Source organism: Mirounga angustirostris, unplaced genomic scaffold, assembly GCF_029215605.1.
Source record: "Mirounga angustirostris isolate CCGP_5_RB_7025 unplaced genomic scaffold, mMirAng1.0.hap1 SCAF_6, whole genome shotgun sequence".
NCBI classification, from domain to species: domain Eukaryota; kingdom Metazoa; phylum Chordata; class Mammalia; order Carnivora; family Phocidae; genus Mirounga; species Mirounga angustirostris.
Window position 1 is genome coordinate 146,681,147 of NW_026991714.1, and position 22,960 is coordinate 146,704,106.

At 46.7% G+C, this 22,960-nt stretch overlaps 1 protein-coding gene across 6 annotated transcripts in view; it reads right to left on the reverse strand.

Moving 5' to 3' along the window:
• The window catches only part of CPXM2 (carboxypeptidase X, M14 family member 2), a 132,828-nt gene that overhangs the window by 25,691 nt on the left and 84,177 nt on the right, over nt 1–22,960 (reverse strand). For all 6 annotated transcript variants that reach the window (XR_010412608.1, XM_064595406.1, XM_064595409.1 and 3 more), the window contains 3 exons: nt 15,752–15,836; nt 14,628–14,778; nt 3,302–3,390 (listed from right to left, as the gene is read on the reverse strand). Coding sequence is in view for 5 of the 6 variants with exons in the window: in XM_064595406.1 (XP_064451476.1) it covers nt 3,302–3,390; nt 14,628–14,778; nt 15,752–15,836 (325 nt within the window). In the remaining variant the exon portion in view is untranslated. The remainder of the gene's footprint in view (nt 1–3,301; nt 3,391–14,627; nt 14,779–15,751; nt 15,837–22,960) is intronic.

Consider the following 22,960-nt stretch of genomic DNA (forward strand, 5'->3'; position numbering starts at 1 on the left):
CTCGTCCGGGTCCGCAGGTGGGCTGCCCTGCCCTGGCTTCTTGCCACCATCGCCCCCCCGCCCCCCACAAGTGCACCACAGCCTGCTGCCCCACAGCCTGGCGCCCCGACCCGCCTTCGCTGCCCTGGAAATCAAAGTCAAACCATGAACCTTTTCCTCGAAACCACTTATTTTTCTCCCTTTGTGGATGGTACCTCACCCTCCTGGGAAGCATGCCAGACCCCTCTCTCTCTCTCTCCCAACTCGTTCCAACAGGAGACCTAGGACTAGCCAGTCCTCCTCAGAACTGCCTCTCTCTCAGCTGTCTTCGGGCCTGGTGGCCCCTCTCTTGGGGACCACGGCCATGCCCGACAGTCCACTTCCCACATGCCTTCCAGACAGATCTCCCTAAAACACTGCTCTGCCACATAAAACCCCCTCTGATTCTCAGACGCTATACCAAAGCCTCTCCCAGCACTCAGGCAAGCCTTCTCTCCCAGCAGACTGTTCCAAAAGCATGCCATTCTGCTCCTACTTCCATCCCTTTGCTCTTGCTGCCTGGGTGCCCTCCCTTCTGTCTCCACCTGCCCAAGGCTGGCCAACGGCCCCGGACCATAGCCGACCCCATCTGCATCCAAAGCCCATCCCAACCAGGCCAACTGGGCCGGTCACTTCTCCCTCCTATCCCCCAAATATCTCCCCTGGAAGGAGCTCGGAAGTACATATTTATCTAGTACACGTTATGGGTTTATGACAAAGTGACAGAGTCTCTGCCCTCATGGTCCCAAATGAGGGAGATGTATATAGACAAAGAGGTGACCCAGCAGTTAGAAATGGTGACACATGCTACGGAGGCTGGAGCGCTCCTGGAGGGGTGGCCTCACTCTGCCCCACGACACCAATGATGCGCAACCTGCTCTTTGCTGTCCCCTTCCCTTCCCATCCTACCCGCCGGGGGCCCCCTGCAGAACAGCACCTTGTAAGTCAGTGCTCGAGAAATAGTTCCTGCCCACATTCTCAGCATTTCCCACGCAATATGTTTTTCTATTTTCTCTTCTCTCTTCCTGCTCCGCTGCTATTTCTCATTTTTTGTTTGTTTGTTTGTTTGTTTGTTGGAAATGTCTCTCTCAATACTAGGATAAACTAACATTTTTTCTTTTCTGAAGTAGATTTCTATAGTAAGCCAGCAGACTCCATACGGGTAACTGCTAAAAATGCTGGCTTCTTTTTCATCCCCAGGAGCCAGGAATCCAAATGGCAATTCACTTCCGGCTTGAACACCCTTCAGGATTGATAGATGCTCCCCTGAACGGTTTCCAGTTGAGGTCTGCGGAGCCCTGGGGTCACCCACCATCACCTGCAGGGGCTGCACTGACCATTCCAACTGTCTCCTTGGCTTTACATCACCAAGTGATGGTGAGCAGAGCTGCCCAGGAAAATGAAGTACACTCCACTAGTTCTCCTTTTCTGGAAAGACCCCGATTTTCTACACGGAACAACTATTTAAAGATACCAGCTACCCAGAGTCTCTGTGCAGTAGCTCATTTTAAATGCATTTAGATTCATTGCTTTTGACATTAATCGCACCAGCTGAGTGGATATTTGCCCAGTTTCTGGGCTCGCAAAGATATCCCGAGATGTGCAGTAAGTAGAGCTGAATTAACCCACAAGTGCTCCATGAAATGGAAGGGTGAGCTGAGCCATGTGAGTGCCAGAGAATGCAGAGCAGCAGGGATGATTCACAGAACTCAGGTCCAGACACATTATCCTGATTTCTGAAGAGCTGGACAGCAAGAGAATTTCTCTAGCATGTCCCACCTCTAAGTCTAAGCTGACAGGTGTCTGGAAGCTCTGTGGGAGCGTCTCAGATTAAATGACATTGAGACAAACAGGGCTTGTTGATTCCCTGGGATGAGGCAGAGAGGCCTCTGGGCTCAGTCTAATTGCTCCGACCTCAGGAACGTCTCCAGCACTTGGACTGGGCCTCTGGCTCCTTCTCTCGGCACCCATGAGCCCTTGCTTTGAGCCTTGCTAATTTGCTCTTGGTGAATCCTTGTTCTGTAAATGCATTCGTGAGGATATCTCTCCATTCTGTCTCTTCAAACAGATTCTCAGGTATCCAAGGATTTCTCATTTGTCAGCGTCCCCCAAGCTTTCCAAGCACCGTGCTGGGGGCAAAGGCTGAACAGGATTTTATAGGCAAAGCACTCAGCACAGCTGTTCTTTCAGCTTGTCCTCATAAACGGCTGGTCCCTTCTCCCTTCACCCAAACACTGTCCACGGCTCGGAATTACTTGGTTTCTTTCTTTCTTTCTTTCTTTTTTTTTAAAGATTTTTTTTTTTTTTTTTTTAATTCATGAGAGACAGAGCGAGAGAAAGGCAGAGGGAGAAGCAGGCTCCCAAGGAGCAGGGAGCCCGATGCGGGACTCGATCCCAGGACCCTGAGATCATGACCTGAGCCGAAGGCAGATGCTTAACCATCTGAGCCACCCAGGCGCCCGAAATTACTTGGTTTCTGTAACTAAATCTGGGGACGATCTCGGCTGGAATGAACTTTTGCTCCTAACGGCACTAAAGTCCTAAGATCTATAAAGGTATCAGGCAGTAGTTCTGAAGCCTGGCCATACGTTAGAAATGCAGGGATAACTTTTAAAAATTTAGACCTCCAGGCCCTCCTTCTAAGGATTCTGCTTTAAAAAGTGGCCTGAGCTGAGGTTCAAGTACAGATATTTTTCCAGATTTCCCCAGGTGATTCTGTTACATAACCAAGATGGACAATCAGAGAGTGAATAACAAGGGGTAGAGTTCTAGATTTCCTTGGTGACTGGGCTTCCCCATCAGTAAGGTCAGGAAATAGTCCCTGCCCTCCTGGGGTGGTTAGGAGGGCTGACCACGTTGATGCAGGTACACTGCTAATGTAGTAAATTAACGTAGGTCCTACATACAGGCTTCCGGCTATTACTTTTATCGGTGGTGTTCTAGATCCTTTTTCTTCTTTAACTCTGCCTACGACTAACATCCTCAAGTCAGTTATCACTCAAACACACAGTGAATCTTAAGAACTATTATTAAATCAGAAAAGTCTGCGTCCAAATTCTGTTTCAACCATTCGCTGGATAGGGAGCCTTCCTCTGGTCACTGGCACCCCAGTGAGGCATTCTCAATGTAGAAACCACGAGCATTCAGTGTGGCTTCAGAAAACCAAAAGGATCATTCAGATTCCTATCCCAAACACACCATCCTAATTTCTAGAAAGAAAAAAAACCAAACAATGTTCTTCTGGGCACAGGATATAATGCTCTTTGAGAATTCTGGAGCTTACCTGGCGCATTTCCTTATAGTTGTGGTGCTTAAAATCCAGGTCATCAGTGGTGGTCATTTCGTTCCTTCGGTGATAATAGTTATTTGGATCTAGGGATAGAAATATGGTTTTGAATTCACTCACATAATTCGGTTACTTGTAAGGTCAGGAAACAGTCCCTGCCCTCCTGGGGTGGTTAGGAGGGCTGACCACGTTGCCTGATTCATGTGGAGACACAACCCAATCTCAAGCTTCTAACAATCGCACAGAGGTGAGAGAGCCGACTTTCGAGAAGCATCTCAGGAGTCGGAATTAGCCAGTGGTGGAGATGGACCTGGAGCCAGAACGCCTGGTTCAAATCTCCACTCTTCTACTTAAGTGCGGTGTGACCTTAGATAAGTCCCTGGAGCAGTCTCTGCCTTAGTTTCTTCACCCGGAAACAGGGAAGAAAGGTACTTCCCTCATTGGTTCACGGTTGGTATTAGTTGGAATAATCTATGTGCCTGGCAAACTGTTGGCACTGAATGAGTGAGTGAATGAATGAATGAATCAGTGAATGAATATCACAACCGTATACATAAATGGAAACTTCTGGAAGTATGGTGCACACTATTTGTTACTCATCCAGCATTCAGGCCACTTCCATCCTTCCTAACAGAAACGCTGTGTGGTTTGGGAATCATCCCAAAGCTTCCAGGAAACAGACCTCGCATCCCAGCTCAGGGAGCCAGCGTGACTGGTGTCAACCAATCAGAGCCCAGCACACCCTGGCCACTCTTCCTGGTCCAGATGGGAGGGAGGCACAGAGGAGCGAGAATCTCTCCGGAGTAGAGGACAGAAAGAACCCCACCAACATCAGGAGCTACTTCCAATCACGTGACTTGTCAAAGTCCCTTACTCACTAAGCCAGGGGGGCTGGGGTTTCTGTTGTTGAAGCCAGAGACCCCAACAGGCTACCTTAACACTGGTCACCTATGGGGACTGGGATTCGGGGGTCTGGGAGGAGAGGTCTGCTCTTGACTTGATTCTCTTCCCCATATAAATTGACCTTTTTCTTTAATACATATAAGCCCTGTTGTTTATATAATTATGAGAACAAAATTCTGAGTGCCTCAGAATTATGAGAAGAGAGGACCCTCAAAGGACAGGCTGGGGAAGAAGAGTGAGGAGGAGGATAAAGGGGAGGAGCACTCAGTGGATCTGGAGGTCTGTCCCTGGACCTGCCAGCCCCATGGCATCTCCAACTGGACGAGGAAGCCAGAAATCCTGGCCAGCTCCCGACGCAGAGAGAACATACTGCTCCTGACAGGGGGCTCTCCTAACCCAGACACCCTGTAGGCAAGGTTGAAGCTGCAGCAGCTGCGGGTTTGATCCAAGAGGCTCGAAGGGGGAGTCCAGAGGCAGTGGCAGGGGTGGGGGACAGAGGGATGAGCGTTTGCTCTGAGTGGTGTCAGGAGCCGCGGGTCCCGCTTTGCGCCACCGAAGATGCTCCTCAGACCAGCACTCCGGCTGCCTGTAAACCCAGTCCAGACCTACTGAATCAGAACCCACAGGAAAAACAATCCCCGCTGACTCCACAGGCTCGGAAGTCTGAGGAGCACCGTGTTCAAGTACCGAGCATGCTGCCGGCAGGAACGAGGCCCTGGATGCACACCGCACACAGCTTCCAGCCACCGAGCCACGGCCATGACCGCCGTAACCGACCTTGCCAGGGTTCCCCTGCGCTGGCTTCACCCTTGAGAACTGAGGCTCCATGCAGTGCGCTGAAAATCGCAGAGAGACCCGAACGCCAACAAACCAGATTTTAGTATCCACCGAAGTATTATTTGCCAGTAATACCATGAGAAACAGGGACTATCCCTGAAAGGGAGAAAGTAGGAGGGCAGGCTGCCATTTTGTCCAGGAAAGAGCAGAAGCTGATCAGGTTTTGCACAGGCCCCCCAAACACATTTCAAGCACTTTCCTTCTGGGAGTGTGGGCTGACCACAGACAAGCTGCCTCCCCTTGGGTTTCCAAACCTGTATGTCTCAAAGCAAAGGTAAAGCATAGTTTTCACATTAATTTACACTTCATTTACCCATATGATGTTTTCTAAGAGCTACTCAACACTCCCCAAGTCCCAGGGGCCTCTTTCCAAAACTCTTTAAAGCCCCTTTGCCTTCACACACAAGTTATGCCTTCAAGGTTCTTAAAAAGGATTGAAGAAAATCTCAGAACCCTAAGTACAAAGGAGCTCCATGTTTGGCAACCTTCTGCCTTCCCTAAGACTAGTCAATTTGCCTAAGGACAAGGGTACAAGTTCTGGAACTATCTCCAAACCACAGGTCAGTATTCTTCACAACTTCCCATCGCCCACATTTTGAGCAAATCATTCTTTATCAACTGATTCTGATTAGATAAAGTTTTACTGAGACCCTATTAAGAGCTTAGTAGTGTAGGTAAAGAGATGAGCAAGAACCGAATCTGGCCCGCTTGGGGCCCAGAGTCTGCAATCCCAGTCACCTAGTCAAACTGCTGGCCCCTTCCTCTTTCTGTGGGCAAAAGGCCCCCTTTTCCTGAGGGGAATCTATTCCAGATGTTTCAGATAAAATTGCCTTGCCTAGCATGCACAGTTAGGCGTATGTGACTGAGGTTCAGGCATGAAACCGTGTCCTCTGCCCATAGTCACTGGCTCAGAGGTGATCCCAAGATCCTAGGGTCCACGCTGGGAATCAGATGACTTTCCTCCGAGAGCTGTAAGAGGAGAGCCTCCATCTCTTGGAGTTGCTCAGATGGTGGAATGAGTTTGGGGTGTTGATCTCCCTGTCCGTGAGATGAACATAAGGGGAGGCCTGACTCCCCGAGAAGACCCTGACGTAGGAGAACTATTCTTGCCTGAAGCCAGAGTCAGAATCAGATCCACCCCTGGAATTTTCATTTACGTGAGCCAAAAGCCCTCCCCCCATAAGCTAATTAGAATAGGGCTTCTGGCATTTGAAACGTAAGTCCTGATTCAGTCTGTGAGGCCTTTATCCTCACAGATGGAGCTTGTAAGAATCAGTCTCCTGCTTCCCTTAGAGTGTGTGGTTTCACACGTCATATGTCCTGAACACCAGCCGATTCCTTCCGGAACACCTTAGTTACAGGGACAAACTCCCAACAGGGCGTGTGGAGCCTAAAACCATCCCCCCGACTTTTCTTCTCTTACTCAGCTCTTTAAAATCCTGTTTTGCCTGAACTTGTCTATTGATTATGCATTATGGGGGTTGAATTATGTCCCCCCCCAAAAAGATATGTTGGAGTCCTAACCCGTAGCACTTCCGGATGGGACTTTATTTGGAAAGAGGGTTTCTACAGAGGTCAGCAAGTTAAAGTGAGGTCATTAGAGTGGGCCCTGACCCATTATGCCTGGTGTCTCTAGCAAGGGGGGTGCAGACACAGAGGTAAGCACGCGGTGAAAAGGCTCTGCGGAGGTGAGGGCACAGATGGGGTGATGCATCTACAAGACAGGGAACCCAAAGACTACCAGAGGTGACCCCCCCAGAAGCTGGGGTAGAAAGAGGGAGCAGGTTCTCCCTCACAGCCTTCGAAGGAGCCAGCCCTGCTGACGCCTAGATCTAGATAGGACTTCTGGCCTCCAGGACTGAGACAGTAACTTTCTATTCTTCCAAACCACCCAGGTCTGGGCACTCTTTACGGCAGCCCTAGGAGACTGCTAGGAACCTGGGACATTCCTGCCTCCTCATTGCTGTGGACACCCGCTCTTCCCATACACACACACACACACACCCACACCCACACACACACACACACCAGCTCACTCCACAGGGCTCTTTTCAAGACAACAGTGATCATTCCAGACCAAACCGCATTCCTGGAAATCCGGTGGGGGGGGGGCTAGTTGGGGGGGTGGTATCAAGATTCTCGAACTGTTCTGCTTTGCTATTTGCTTGCTTTGGGGACCTTGCTTGACGGGAGTGGGCGCTCAGTGGGGACAGGAGAGGCTATCTTTGCTGGAAAGGAGGCTCACATGCAATCAAGAATCACTGGGCTCACGATGCCTTTGACATTCCTATCCAGAGCAGGCGATCAATAGAGGCAGAGATTAGAGGTCACAGAGATGGTGGAGGGGGTCAGGAAGTGATGACTCGATGGGCCCCGGTGGGTGGGTTTATGGGTCCACGATGAAGTTCAGACACTAGACAGAGCTGGTGATTGCAACACCTTGTGAATATGCCAAATACCACTGACCTGTATCTTGAAAATGGTTCATTGGACGTTACACGAGTTTCACCTCGTTTCTTTTTTTTTTTAAAAAAAGGGATGCCTGCCTCCTCTGCCACCAGAGACACATCGCCAGAAAAGACAGTTGTCGAAAGTGCTGATGTTTCTACAGTTCCCCAATAATCAACACGGAGCAGCTGGACCAAGAAGAGAAACCACGAGTTTATTTAAGCTCAGTAAGGGCACGTTGCCCTCAGTTGCAGGGACAACAGGCAGCACCCAGCAAGGCTGGATCCCCCTGAACTGAGAGGGGTTCCCTCGGGGTAAGGATGCCTGACACGCTTCCCTGGTTATACTCGAGAGCTCTGGGGGCAGCGAAGGTGTCTGTCTTCTCCCAGAATCCCAGGGCCCTGCCTCAGAACGGGCACATCCTATGTGTTTGATGTATGAATGCAGGAGTGAGGAATGAATGAATGGGGGGACGGATGGATAGAGATCCCAATCAAGTTATTTAGGAAAGACTACTTACGAAAAAGTTAACACTTCCTGGGGCTGGGAGACCTCTGAGAAGGGGCCCACCTCATGCTGCGATGCTACGCCCTATCGCCAGGGTGGAACGAAGGCGGAAAGGTAGGGCAGAGGACGTGGTGAATGCCAACCACATCCTTGGGGCTGAGAACAACTATGGGACATTATGCCATCTCTGGGTCTCTAGTGTACTAGCTGTCTAGGGCCGCCAGAACAAAGTATCACAAACTAGGCAGCTTAAAGCCAATGTACCCTCTCATAGGTCTGAAGGATAGGGGTCTGAAATCAAGGTGTGGGAGGGGCTGTGCACCCTCCAGGTTCGAGAGGAGGAGCTTTCCTGGCCTCTTCCTAGCTCCTGGCAGTTGCTGGCCATCCCCGGCTTTGTAGCCACATCACGCCAATCTCTGCCCCTTCGTCATATGGCCTTCTCCCTCTGTCTCTCTTTTTTCTCTTCCTAAGGACACCAGTCATTGGATTTAGGGCCCACCCTAATCTTAGCTGATCACACCTCTTTCCAAATAAGATCACATTCCGAGGTCCCCGATGGACAAGAATGGGGCGGGGGGGACGCTATTCAACCCAATGCAGTCAGTCATGGCATGCCCAATAGAAAGGCCCACCGGGGCAGGACGGCCCACCTTGCTGAACGGAGCTACTCTGGTATAGGAAGAGGGAGGCTTCTTGCTGTGTTCCTGAACCCAGGGCAGGAGGGAAATCTGTGGTTCCCCATGTGACCTGCTCTCTCATCCCCAAATCTGAGTCCTCTGCACAAGGAGGAGATATGAGAGGTAGGCACTCTGGTTTCTGGAAAAGTAGAGGTTTATCCCCACCAGCAGGTCCTAAGAGCAGCCATAGCCTGCAAGAAACACACAGAGGACAAAACAAAACCAGGACGAGAAGAAATGAGACATCTTCTTGCTCATCCTCCCACCATCCATGCGGGCTGATGACCTTAGAAATGAGTTAGCCACAGAACCGATGGTCCAACCAAGGGCAGGAGAAGAAGGAAGAAGGGGAAAGTGGGGGGAATGACATCTGTTCCGCAGTGACTACATAAGGGCACTCGACAAATGGCTCTTGCTTCGCCTCTGGGGGGGTCTGTGCATCAGGAATGGAAGCACAGATGAACAATGACAAGGAAGAAGGAACGCAGCCCACGTGCATTCCAGGAGAGCAATAGAGTCCTTCTCATGGAACTCATGGCTTTGAAAGGCAAAAGGCTCCATCAAGTCAGGATGGGACAAGGGAGGGGAAGGGAGTTCCTGGTCTCTATCTAAAAAAGAAACGATATTTCAATCCCACTCGCTCCCCTCCCCCAACCCGGAAGCCCAAGAGACAGGAAATCAGAGGAAGACAAGAGCCAGACAGGAAATGGGAAGCAGAGGAAAGGTCTAGGCGGAGAGAACACAGTCTCAGCAGCATGGTGGCAGGCCATGGATCCCCTCCACTGGGATGACCAGGAGTCTTAGGGACAGAAATGTTAACTGTCAGGTCTGTGTAGTTCTGTGTTACGTGCAGCAAAACCCTGTTTTTATCCCCAAACCTCAGCAGTCAGCCCTCATGTGAATCAGCATCTGCAGAGACTGTTGCTCTCCAATCCAGGGGGAAGGGGGATGATGGCGTGAGCTGACCAGGAGCAGCGCTGGGAGAAGGCATGGGAAACAGGAGGCAGAAAGCAACACCCTGGCAAGTGCAGGCGACCACCCCAGGTAGCCCCAGAAATACCGGGGGGCAGGAGGGGAAAGGAGACTCGGGATCTTCCATAGGTACACAGGGAGGGCTTGAGTCATCCCACGGGGATGCTTTAGGAAAGGGCGACACAGGAGTGGAAACACTTAGTCCCAATTCTATAGGGAAGCTCTTATCTCCACTTCAGACACGAGAAAAGCAAGGCATAGAGCATTTCCACAAGTTACTCAAGACCACAGGTGCCAGGGGATGATGGGAGACCATGAACCTGATCTAGGCCAGAGCTCATGCCCTTTCTGTGCACCCAGCTTCCCTGAAAGGCACATGAATTCTTCTCTTTTTTTTCAGATCACACAAGGCCTGGGCAACCAGTAACAACGAAGGCAGCCTGCAGCTGGGACATAGCCCTTCCCATGAGTGCTTCTAGTTTCATCCGAAAGAGGCTGAACACTTCACGCTTAGCAAAGCAAGACAAACTAAGGGCCCTGGCAACTTTTGTTCTGATGCCTGTCTTTTCAAAACCTAGGCCAGGGGCGCCTGGGTGGCTCAGTTGGTTAAGCGACTGCCTTCAGCTCAGGTCACGATCCTGGAGTCCCGGGATCGAGTCCCGCATCGGGCTCCCTGCTCGGCGGGGAGTCTGCTTCTCCCTTTGATCCTTCCCCCTCTCATGCTCTCTCTCTCTATCTCATTCTCTCTCTCAAATAAATTAAAAAAAAAAAAAAAACCTAGGCCAGGGCCCAAAATAATGACCAGTTCCATGGGATGAGTAGGTATGCAAACTGTGGGCTTTGTGAAGAAAAGTGGAAGGTAGCAAAGCAACTAGATTGACGAAGTCTTTTGCAGCTCTGCTAACCCAACGGAGCCCATCTTTCTCCTGATTTCTCCATACTGATGAGACGGGGGTGGGGCTGGCTGAAACAGGTCAGCCAGAGAGGTGGTGGTCTTATGATTGGAATATTTTCTCAGTGATTTATGCCTGGGAGGGCATGTGCATGAGGAGGAAGGAAGGAGATGCAGCGTGTCCCTCGGTCCTGGTCCACCCACAGGAATGACTGTGGGGCGTTTGCCCTTAGCAGCGCCTCCATGCCGCAGGACAAACAAGCTCCTGTCCCCAGGTGTCCGCACAGCTCCTCACAAGGTCCTGAGTTGAATCCAAGAACCCCAGACACCTCAGCCCTGTGCAGATGGAGGGCAGTCACTCGGACCCGGGGGAAGGGAACACCAGGCGGGAGGAGTGGCGCTTTCCCCAGGGAGGTCGGAATCACACCTTCACAGGAGTAGCCGCTCAGCAGCACCAGGGCTCAAGCACGGCCATCCCCGGCCCTGAAAGTCATTTCCCGGGCCCCTGGGTACGCTCCTGTCGTCCTGTGGGGAAATCGCAGGCAGAGCGATGGGGCCCTTTCCAGAAACAGAGAGCACACATGGCAGTATTGTTTACAACAGCAAAATAGCTGAAAACCACCAACTCTGTGACCTTGAAGTCAGCCAGCATGTGTCTTAACCTGAAATATTCATTATTAAAAATGTATCTTAGGAAGCTCTCCCCAGCTTCTGATATGCATAGATCTTTATTCACGTTCATCCAAAATGGGCAAGTCCATTCAAATGTGGGGAAGAGGACTTCTTTATACTTTTATTTATTTATTTGAGAGAGACAGAGAGGGGAGTGGGGAGGGGCAGGGGGAGAGGGAGAGAATCTCAAGCAGACTCCCCACTGAGCGTGGAGCCTGACGTGGGGCTTGATCCCAGGACCCTGAGATCATGACCTGAGCCAAAATCGAGAGTCAGCCGCTTAACCAAGTCACCCAGGTGCCCCGACTTTTTTTTTTTTTTCACTTTTTAAATAATGAACAACTGAGAGGGTATCACGTTAAGTGAAGTCAGTCAGACTGAGAAAGACAAGTACCGTATGATTTCACTCACATGTGGAATCTTAAAAAACCAAATGTATAAACAAGCAAACAAAAAGCAGAATCGGGCCTATGAGTACAGAGAACAAACCGGTGGTTGCTAGAGGGGAGGGGGTGGGGGTTGGGGACAAACAAGGGTGAAGGGGAGCGGGAGATCCAGGCTTCCAGTTCTGCAATGAATAAGGCGCAGGAATAAAAGGCACAGCATTGGGAACACAGTCCCTGATCCTGCAACAGCATTTACAGTGACAGATGGGAGCTACAGTCATGGTGAGCACAGCGTAATCACCATGCTATACACCTGAAACTCATGTAATGTTGTGTGTCAACTATGCGCAAATAGGTAACTTTGAAAGAAAAAAGGATAATAAAATTTTTTTGAATTAAAAAAATTTTAATTGTGGTACAATACATATCTAATTTGCCATCCTAACCTCATCTTCAAGGGTCCAGTTGAGTAGTGTTAAGTATATCCACACTGTTGTGGATAAACAGATCGCTAGAACTTTCTCATCTTGCAAAACTGAAACTGTAACCATAAACAACACTCCATTTTCTTTTCCTTTTGAGCTTTAAAAATCCTATTAATAGACCATGGCATGCAGTAATTCATTTTCCAGTTCAAAAATTTCTGGACACATTACTCATGAAAGCTTGAAAAGAATCACCACCTCCCTCTGCCCTGAACTGAGAGTTCTCAGGAAGATGGTATGCACAGAACAAAGAAAGCAGAAGAAAAAGGTAAATGAATTTTTCATAAACAAGAGTTCCAGGAAAAAACTCTGGGAGGTTGCATTTAGACCACAAGGTCACCTTGGGATTGAGCAGCTGAGTTGGTTGGGTCATCTCTGTCTTTGGCCTCATTAACTTGCCCAAAGGGACTGTGCCCACAGCAGGGCAGTGAGCAAGGTTCACTTACCCACGTGGACGAGGGGGCCCCCGGGCTGCCCTAGTCCCTTAGATGTGACTGCTGCCAGGAGGAACGCACAAAGGCCAGTTCCCCTCTGGGCAGACTGCTAAGTAACTTCTAGAAGAGAAATGGCCCTAAATATTTGGGGTTGGAAATAGAGCCATTCCAAGTCTGTACTTGAAACTCACCTAGAATTCACATTGTAACTGTTGTGTCTTTGTGTTTAAATTGCCCCAAGGACCTATCTTCAAACACACACACACACACCAAGCATAACTTCACAGGGAAATATTTATTTCATGAGACTCTCACAGGGTGCCCTTTGCCGTTTACCAACAATGGATGAATTCCTGCCCACAGAGAGAAACCACGACCCTGCTCTTTCAAACAAGCAGATGGAGGCTGTGATGAGTGACACAGGAGAGCAAGTCTCCCGGCCTGGCACAAAGAGGGCCTCTCAGACACCCACCTGCGTCTGTGTCTGCAGACTCTCCGGGCTCTGGAAAGCCCAGCGGGCCCTGGGGGCGGCAGGGGGGGCCTGGGGGGACCACTCCAGCACCAACCAGCCACAAAAGGAGGCCCAGGTCCCAAATCAGGCCAGCCTTCAACATCCTCTCCGGATCAGCCTTGAAAATGCACACACCCTTTGCACCAGGGACCCTATTTATCATAATCTGACGTAAGCACTCATCCTGTGATTGAATAATCCTGTAATTTACACAGTAATCATTGATGTGCACAATGACATAGAAACGAAGACGTTCCTCGTGTGGTTCTTTATGGAACCAAAATATTGGAAAAAACTGAACTTTCCACTGTAAGACAGATTAAAAACAGGATTTTTGTCTATAGACTAGATAAATGCACCCACAAGACAGATGGTCTCTAATAGTTTTAATGACATTAAAAAAAGTTTTCACAAGCTAGTAAGTCCAAATATATAACAAAGAATCTGCCTGGTGTGAGCGTGAGTAGGTAGGCAGATAGACCCATCTTTCTCACCAATACAGAGTTTGTGTTCTAAAAAATCATACTTGGCAAAGCAAGAACTTGGATATTACGGATTGAGAGAAAAGCAATAAATGACATTAAATGTGCTTTGAAAAGCAAGAAATGTAAGTTCACAGTGGGGGAGGGGGGTTGATGGCTACAGAAATAGCCTGATGGCTACAGTGATTCCTGAGAGCATCAGAGCTGGGCAAACTCCAAAAGTAGCAAGGCCTCACTCTCCCACTAGACAAGAGTGGTAAGGAAAGCTATAACCCAAAGCCGTGTTCCTTGTTCCTAGGGATGGACTGTGGGTGGACAGGGATGTGGAAATTCCTATAGGCCCTAATGAAGAGTCTTAGGAATGTGCTAGAAGCTAGCTTCCTGCCCTGAAGATGCCCGGGCGGGATGAAGGGGTTGCCATCTGCAGGCTCCATATGGGCACAAACTCACAGATTTTGAAAGGCCAGACCAAGCCAGCCATGAGCCAGGCCAGATCAGCCTGTCCAGAGCAGACACCAGCTGGGATCCAGAGGACACACACGTGAACTCAAGCCCCCTTCTTCCTGCCCCCCTGAGGTCACACCCAGATATCATCATATGAAAATAAGCTGCGGGAAATAAAGAGGCATTTACCCAAAGACCCAGGCACCCAAGCAAAGCAACATCAACAGAAAGAGATTGTGTATGTGGTCACATTTAAAATTAACTTCTGCCACCTCCTCTACTCCAAGTAGTGGGAGCACTCAAGGATAATTAAATATGCTATGAAAAATTTTCTCTAATTTTTTTTTTTTTTTGCTTGCTTCTGAGTGGTAGCGTTGAGTGAATTTTCAGCCCTGAAACGTGCATGATCTTAAAATCCCAGGAGGCACGACCACAGTTGGCACCTCACTTTGGTACCCCCAAATATTCATGGCGTTTCCGAGTGGGATTAGGGGAGGTTTTTATTTATTTTCTTTCTGCTCAGCTAGGTTTTCGAAATATTCTGCAATAGATGTACTATCTCTTTTTTTTTTTTTTTACAGGAGTACAAGACTGCTTAGTTTGCAGTCACCCTGGCCAGGCACCTGTTCTCCACCAGCAAACCCCTGCAGCAAGTTGGGAAGGGCAGGCTCACCTGGCAGTGGACAGCCAAGGATCTCCATCCTCATACAGATGCTCCCGTTGTCGAACCAGGACCGTGGATTGATGCGGATGTAGCGGGCCACCATGGGGACGGGCAGCTCGTTGAGGACAGGGATCTCCTTTTCACTGTTTCCTTCAAATATCTACTTAGGCACAAGGGAGAAAAAGGCGAATCTTTTAGAGCTCGATTATCAAGGGATAAAGGGTAATTCACTCATTCCATAAGATTTCACTGAGGAGCACCCACTGTGTGCAGGGCATTGAGGGGAAAAGAGAAATGAATCAGGCATGGACCCTGCCCTCAGGAAGCCCCCATCTACCGGGGTGGCGGAGAGAGGAGGAGGAGGGAATACTTTGATAATCTGGGTGAAGTCTATTAGTACCATGGCAGAGGGATAGCCACAGAGCTCTGGGATTTCAGAAGAAGAAAAGGACCAGGCAGAGCTTTAGGGAGCAGGTGGTATTTGAATTGGCCTTGAAGGAAAACTATTTAGATCTGTGGGATGGGAGGGATTCTAGAGACAAGCAGCAGGAATGACTGGAGAAGCCCAGAGGTGGGCTTCAGAAGGAACAGAGCAACTGGCCCTCTTTTCCTGGAACACAGGGGAAGTGTGTGCAGGGGGTAAGAAAGAGAGAGAAGGTTGAAAGCAGAGATGCCATCAGATTGTGGAAGATTCTGGATACCATGGGAGGAAGGATGTGCTTGAGAACCTGACAAAGAGGGTGACCTGATCATCAGAACTGGCTAATCTGGAGCGAATCATGGAGTGGAAAGATGGATTATTAAAGGAAGTTGGAGAACTGTTGCACCCGCGTAGCTGTGAGGGGCGCAGGCATATTTCCTGTGCCACGTGTCCCCCAAGGCTGCCACCCGCAAGGTGGATCGTGGAAGAAACTGCATCCCAGCAGCTCAGAATTTCACATTAGCTCTACATGGGCCACTTGGCGCTGAGCTTCCGGGCATGGAAGCGGGGCAGGGAGGAGGGGGACATTATCCATCATCGGTTTGAGCCGACACAGCATCAGCAGATACCGATGGGGCACACATTGCCTCTCTTTGCAGGGACCCACATAGCCAGACACCAAGGGCATGGACAGAGGGAACACGAAACTCACCATGTCTCCAGATCCGTTCTTAACAGTGACCCATGTATGGCTGTCATTGCTCACCATAACCTTGTAGGAGGTCACCCAGTCACTCCTAAAAGAAAATAAAACATCATTGGAACTACACATTTTAAAATGTTCACCTTTGGGGCGCCTGGGTGGCTCAGTCAGCTGAGCATCCAACTCTTGGTTTCGGTTCAGGTCATGATCTCGGGGTCATGGGATCGAGCTGCGCTCAGCGCAGAATCTGCTTAAGACTCTCTCTCCCTCTCCCTCTGCCCCTCCCACACACACACCCCCTGCCTCTCTCTCGCGCTCTCTCTCTCAAATAAATAAATAAATAAATAAATAAATCTTTAAAACGTTCACCTCTTCAATGTAGAGGTGCAGCAATAAGGAAGAACAGCGGACCCCTGAACAACACGGGTTTGAACTACAAGGGTCCACTCACACGTGGATTTTTCTTGATAAATACAGGACAGTACTATAAATGTGTTTTCTCTCCTTATGATTTTGGAGAGTCAAAAGTTATACACAGATTTTCAACTGTACAGGGTGTCAGTGCCCCTAACCCTTGCGTTGTTCAAGGGTCATTGGTCGGTCTCAGCAGTGGACAACATTGGTTCACGGCCTGGCCCCACTGCTCACCCTCCCTGTGGCGTTGGCCAGCTAACTGACCCAACTATGTCACTGTTGATTCATCCATAAAATGAGGATCCTAAAAGCACCAAGCTTAAAGGATTAACGTGAGCGTTCAGTGGTTTAATACTCCTTAAACACTTAGGACAGTGCGTGGTACCAAGTAAGTCCTGCACGCTGGTCACACATAAAGATCTACAGACACTTACATATTTCTTTATATTTACATCGCACACGGGAATAGAGTTCCATGCAGAAAAGTAACCTCAGTAAAAATTGCAGTTGGTCTAGAAATTTCATTTGTTAAATGATTTGGGAACATAAGAAACGAGATGCCACCAACCAAAAAAATAACAGCTTGCCTGTCTAGGAGACACTGGGCTTCTCCTTGGCTGTCACAGCCATGCAGACAATCCCCCCGCCCCCAGTGATAATCCAGCACTAGCTGGGCCCAACGCCAGGCCCACCATCATGTCCTGCTGCAGAGAAATCACTGAGGTGACAACAGCCATGAATGGACTTCCCAGAGTGGGGGTCAGTCTGATAGGCCATATCAAAAAAACATGGGGAAAACACATTTTGGTCTCTCAGCCTCAGCTGTTCATAACATTAACTGTTAACCAATATAGAAGATTCTTTCGGAGCATCATCCTTTTTAAAAATACTGGAACGAAACACCAATTCAGTAATCCTTTAGAACATTCTGCCAGCTGAAGCACTTGGAGTCCTTCTTTTCCTACTGTGAAATCTCCTTGGATTCAGGATCCAGATATATCCCAATACGGTTCTGAGTTTCTGAATCAGCACAGCCTAGTAAAGTTCATTTAGAAAGATGAGCTGCTTTTCTTCATTCTGGTTCATCTGACTTGTGAAAATTATTCCTAGGTGCTTTAGTATATGTGCTGCCGAAGCGAGCACATTCCTAGGTGCTTTAATAGATGCTTGGAAACAAACCCTCCCCTCGAGCCTCCTCTCTTCTCTCTCCTCCCTACCAGCTTTGTCTGAATCCCCGCCAGATGCTGGAAGCTGTCAAACAACATGTTCCCCCTGGGAGGGTGAAGGCTGAGCCCGCACCTGCAGACCGAGATGCATCAAGCGCATCAAGATGCATCTGAACGGCCCCTAGGCACAGCACATGTCCTCTGCACTGGAAAATATCCTCACCCCAAATACCAACCTGTGTCCCACATTCAAATAATCTCTAAAGACCTTGCAACTGCAGTCCCTTTTGCGGTCCGTTGGTCTGTGTGCCTGTGACGCCCCACGGTGATCTGGCAAGGCAGCCCGCCGAGCTGGGGGCCCATCCCACCCGCAGAGATGGAGGTGATAGCCTTAGGAAGCCTCTCGGTCAAGAGAAACACACAATAAGAGAGGGGTAGAAAGAAAAATTAAAATAAGCTGTCCAAAGAAAGGGGGAGGAAAAAAACCAAAGAAATGAAAATCAAATAATTTCTCAAACTTAAACGTGGACAAATCCACTACTTAGGTTTGAAGGGCAATTAACTGTTTACGTGGTTCTGACCTCCACTCTGGACTGCAGACATCCGTCCCTCGCTCTGTCTGATTGACCTCTTGCCACTTCTCATGTCCCAGCAACATCTCATATTTACCCCACCCCAACCGATGGGTGCATGGCTCCTGCTCTCCATCCCGACCTGGGCCAGACCGAGCTCCTGCCTCAGAAAAGGTACTGGCATCCCCCCAGGGGAACAAAATCCCAGGATCCTCCGTGATACCCCACTTTCTCTGCACCCCCCCACACCTCCATTGAGACCATCACCAAATTCTGTCAATGTCACCTCCCACATTTTTCTGGAATCTACCCAACCCCTTCCATCTTCACTGCCACCACCCCAGCCCATTCTCTCGGGCCAGGACTGCTGCAGGTCCCTCTAATTGGTCTCCTGGCATTTAAGCTGCCTCCCAATCTATCCTGCAGTTAGAGACTGGTTTTTCTAATGAAGTATTATCATGTCACCACCTGCTTAAAATACCACTCCTCTCTGGTAGTAAGACCAAAATCCTCATCACATTCTGTAAGACTCTTGCTTACCTTTTGTTTTCTGGGCTCTTTCTTTCAATTCCTGATAATGATTATACTCTCTTGTTTCAGGGCCTTTGCACATACTGTTTTCATCTTCCTCCTCTCCCAGCCTGTCTGCCCCTAAATCATTCAGACCTCAAACCTTATCAGATAAGGCAGGTCTAATTCTCCATTTTAGCCAATTTCTTTTCTTATATGTTCCTTTCTTTCATAGTTTAGTTCCACTTATAATTTTATACCCCTTTCTAGAATTATCTGATAGTGTATTTATCTCCCACTGGAGTTGAAGCATCTCATAGATGGAGGAAGAAGAGATCATGGCACTTTGGAGGATGCAAAAGGAAGCTGGTGTTCCTGGAGGGCAGAGCGAGGGACAAGGCAGGACAAACGGGGCTGGGTGGGCTATGCAGACCATTTGATGGGAGTGAAACTTCCTCTGCCAAGCAATAGGGGGCTGGCCCCCTTGCAGTCCACCAAGCATGGTCAGAAGTACCTCAAGACCAATTAGAAAGGCTCCTCCACTTCCAAAATTTCTGCCATAACAGAACGTTTGAAAACCAGAGATGACCTTAGTGTCTCCCACTTACTCCCATTTACTCTAACAAACTCTCCTTTCTACCACCTTTCTACCGCTCCTGCTGAAATGAAAGTGATGGCAGAGGTCCTCCTGCCACAGGTTTATGCATAAACAGCCTTTGTTCATTTTGTCTCAGGCTTAGTTTTGTCTTTGACAATTCATACTGTTGCCCATATTATGATTTTTTTCATTCTCATTGCTGTCTAGTATTCCACTCAAAGAATGGACACTTGGTCCATTTTACTACTAATGAGCATCTGAGTAGTTTCCAGATTGGGCTGTTATGAACAGCGGTTCTATGAATATTCTTGTATGTATCTGGTGGCGAATTTACACAAAATTCTGTTTGGTGTGATCATAGGGTCCCAGGATACAGATGTGTTCAGCGGTACTGGGTTTCCAAAGTAACTAACTACTAACACTCAAACAAGCAATGTATGAGAGTTCTGGTTGCTCCACATTCCTGTCAACACTCGGTATTTTCTTCCTTTTTCATTTTAGCTATTCTGATGGGTGTGCCCTGTTATTTCGTGGTGATTTTTATTTTAATGTCCTGGATGACTAATGAAGTTTGACATGTTGTATGTTTATTGGGCATCTGAATATCATCTTCTGTGAAATGCTTATTCAAAATTTCCCCCCTTTTTAATTAAATCGTCTTTCTTATTTTGATTTGTAAGAGCTCTTTATATATTCTAGATAGGAGTTTTTTGTTGAGTATATGGATTGCTAATATCTTCTCCAGTTTGCATCCTCTTTTTCATTCTCTTTGTGGTATCCTTTTTTAAATTTTATTTATTTATTTGACAGAAAGACAGAGAGAGCGAGCATGCACATGTGGAGGTAGGAGTAGAGGAAGAAGCAGACTCCCCGCTGAGCAGGGAGCCCGATGTGGGGCTCAACCCCAAGACCCTGAGATCATGACCTGAGCTGAAGGCAGACACCAAATCGAATGAGCCACCCAGGCACCCCATCTTTGTGGTATTTTTTAATAAACAGAACATCTTAATCTTTACATAGGCCAATTAACCTTTGTTTTCTTTACAGTTTTCAGTATTTGTGCCCTTTTCAATACATTTTTGCCTACTCCAAGATCATAAAGATATTCTCCTAGGCATTCTTCTAAAAGCTTTATTGCTTTACCTTTTAATTTAGATCTGTAGCCCACAAAGAGTTGACTATTATATGGTGTAGGTAGGGGTCAAGATACATTTTTTTCTATAAGGGCTTTCAAGTGACCTAGAACCATTTATATGATTATTTTTCTACAGCACATCAGTGACACATTTGCTATAGATCATGTGGTAGGCATGTTTCTTGATGCTCTATTCTCTTCCATTGGGCTATTTCCTATCGGTGCTAAACCCATCCTGTCTTGATTTCTATAGCCTTATAGTAAGTCTTTATATCTGGTAGTGTACATTTTCCTATTTTGTTTTTGCTTTTCACAGTTCCCTGGACTATTCCTGGCCCTTTGTGTTCCCATATAAATTTTAGAATTACCTCGTCAATTTCCAAAACAAGGATCTTTGGATTTTAATTGAGATGGCACTAAATATAAGGTCAGTTTTAAGGGAATCAAGATATTTCAATATTAAGTCTCCTAATCCATAAACATGGTATATTCCTCTATTTATTTAGGCCTTATATTACTTATCTTTTGCTGAATTTATTCGTAAGTAGCTGATGTTTTTGATGATTTTATAAATGATATTACTTTAAATATTATTTTCTCCTTGTTTGTTGCTAGTATGTAGAAATACAAATGCTTTTTGTATGTTGATTTTATAGCCAGCTACTTCACTAATTCATTCATTAATTCTAATAGTCTGGAATTCCTTTGGATGTTGTTAAGGACATGGCAATGTCATCTGAGCACTATGACAGTTCTGCTTCTTTATTTCCAAATGTTAAGTCTATTATTTCTTTTTCTTGCCTTATTTGTTACACTGGATAGGATCTCCAATTCAACACTGAAAGAAGTGGTACTAATAGCTATCCTTGTCTGATTCCTGAGATTGAAGGAAAGGTTTAGGTATTCCACCACTGGGTAAGATATTTCCTGTAAGGTTTTCCCTTTGTTTCTTTGTTTTTATTTTAATGAAGTATGAGTTCTTTATTTTTCAAATAACAAGAAAATCTGGATGTTTGCAGCTGCTGGGACTTACTCAGCTGGCTGATTTGTGCCAGAGTCAACATCAACAGACATTCATTTGTCATATTTGTTATCTCAGAGCCCTAAGAGAATGTTCACAAGAGGACTCGGTGTACATTCATTTTTCCATATTGTTTCAGAGTTCTAAGAAGACACCCTTCTATGTTCATTTTCCATACTTGTCTCAGAGTTCTAAGAAAACATCAAGCTATACTCATTTTTCACACTTACTGTCTTTGGGTTGTAATATAGTTACTGCAGCTCCATATCATGTCCATGTTCAGAAAACACTGAATGAAGTCTTTCAGTTTCTATCAAACTACTTTCTAATGATTCAATAGGACGTGTGCAATTCCTGTTGTTTGGGCTTTTTTTAACATTATTAAAACTTACAGTTCTTTTTTTTTTTTTTAAGATTTTATTTATTTATTTGAGAGAGAGAGAATGAGAGACAGAGAGCATGAGGGGGAGGAGGGTCAGAGGGAGAAGCAGACTCCCCGCCGAGCAGGGAGCCCGATACGGGACTCGATCCTGGGACTCCAGGATCATGACCTGAGCCGAAGGCAGTCGCTTAACCAACTGAGCCACCCAGGCGCCCTATTTATTCCTAATTTAAAAGGAGTTTTTTTCTTTTAAACACAAATGACTACAGAATTTTCTCAGATGCCTTTTCCGCATGTATCAGAGTGTTCATATGATTTTTCTCTTTAGTCCTGTGTAGGTGGTGAATTACAGTGTTTGATTACAATTGTGGCTAAAATACCCTTATATTCCTGGAATAAATTCCATTCAGTGGTGATACATGATCCTTTTTATATACTGCTGGACTCAATTTAGTAATATATTGCTTATTTCTTGTATCTATGTTCATGAAAAAAAATTTTCCATAATTTTGCTTTTTGTAATGTCTTCATCAGATTTTGATATCAAGGTTATGCTAACTCATAGTTGGGAAATGCTTCCCTGTTTCCATTCTCTGTATTTTTTTTTAAGTGCCATTTCATTCTTAAATGTTTGGAAGAATTCAATCAAACTTTCTGAAATTAAGAGGTTTTGGGGGAACAATATTTGATAATGAACTGATATTTTTAGTAGATATTAGACTACTCTGATATTCTATTTCTTCTTCTGTCAGTTTTAGTAACTTGTGCTTTTTGAAGAATTATTGCATTTCAACTATTTTCAATGTTATTGGCATAAACCTGTTCTTAGAATTACTTTATTGTCTTCTTAATGTCTGTAGCATTTTTAGTGATTCTCCCTTTTACAATTTTGATGTTGATAGTTGATTTTTTTTTCTTTTCCTAATCAGCCAAGAGTTTATTAATTTTATTAATATTTTCAAAGAACCAACTTTTGGCTTTGTTTACCCTATTATGTGTTTCCTATAGGAACCATATAAAACCATATGTACCTCCTGTTAGGCACCATAAGACCCATATGAAACAATCATTTTTATAGATCAAAATGGTTGACTACCAGAAATTTCCTAAGATGCAAACTAATATTTTATTAATTTCTACTCTTATCTTCACTGTTTTCTTCTTGGTACATTCTTTAGGTTTGATTTGCTGTTCATTTTGTATAGTTCCTTAAGACCATTAATTTTCAGTCTTCAATCCTAATATATGCATTTAAGTTAAAGTTCTTTCTGGGCATTGCTTTAGCTACATGCCATAATTTTTATATGTCTTATCTTCATTATCATTTAGTTCAAAATATTAATTCCAGTTGTGATTTCTCCTTTAACCATGGACTACTTAGGAGTATAATTTTAAATTTACAGGTGTGGGGGCTTTTCCA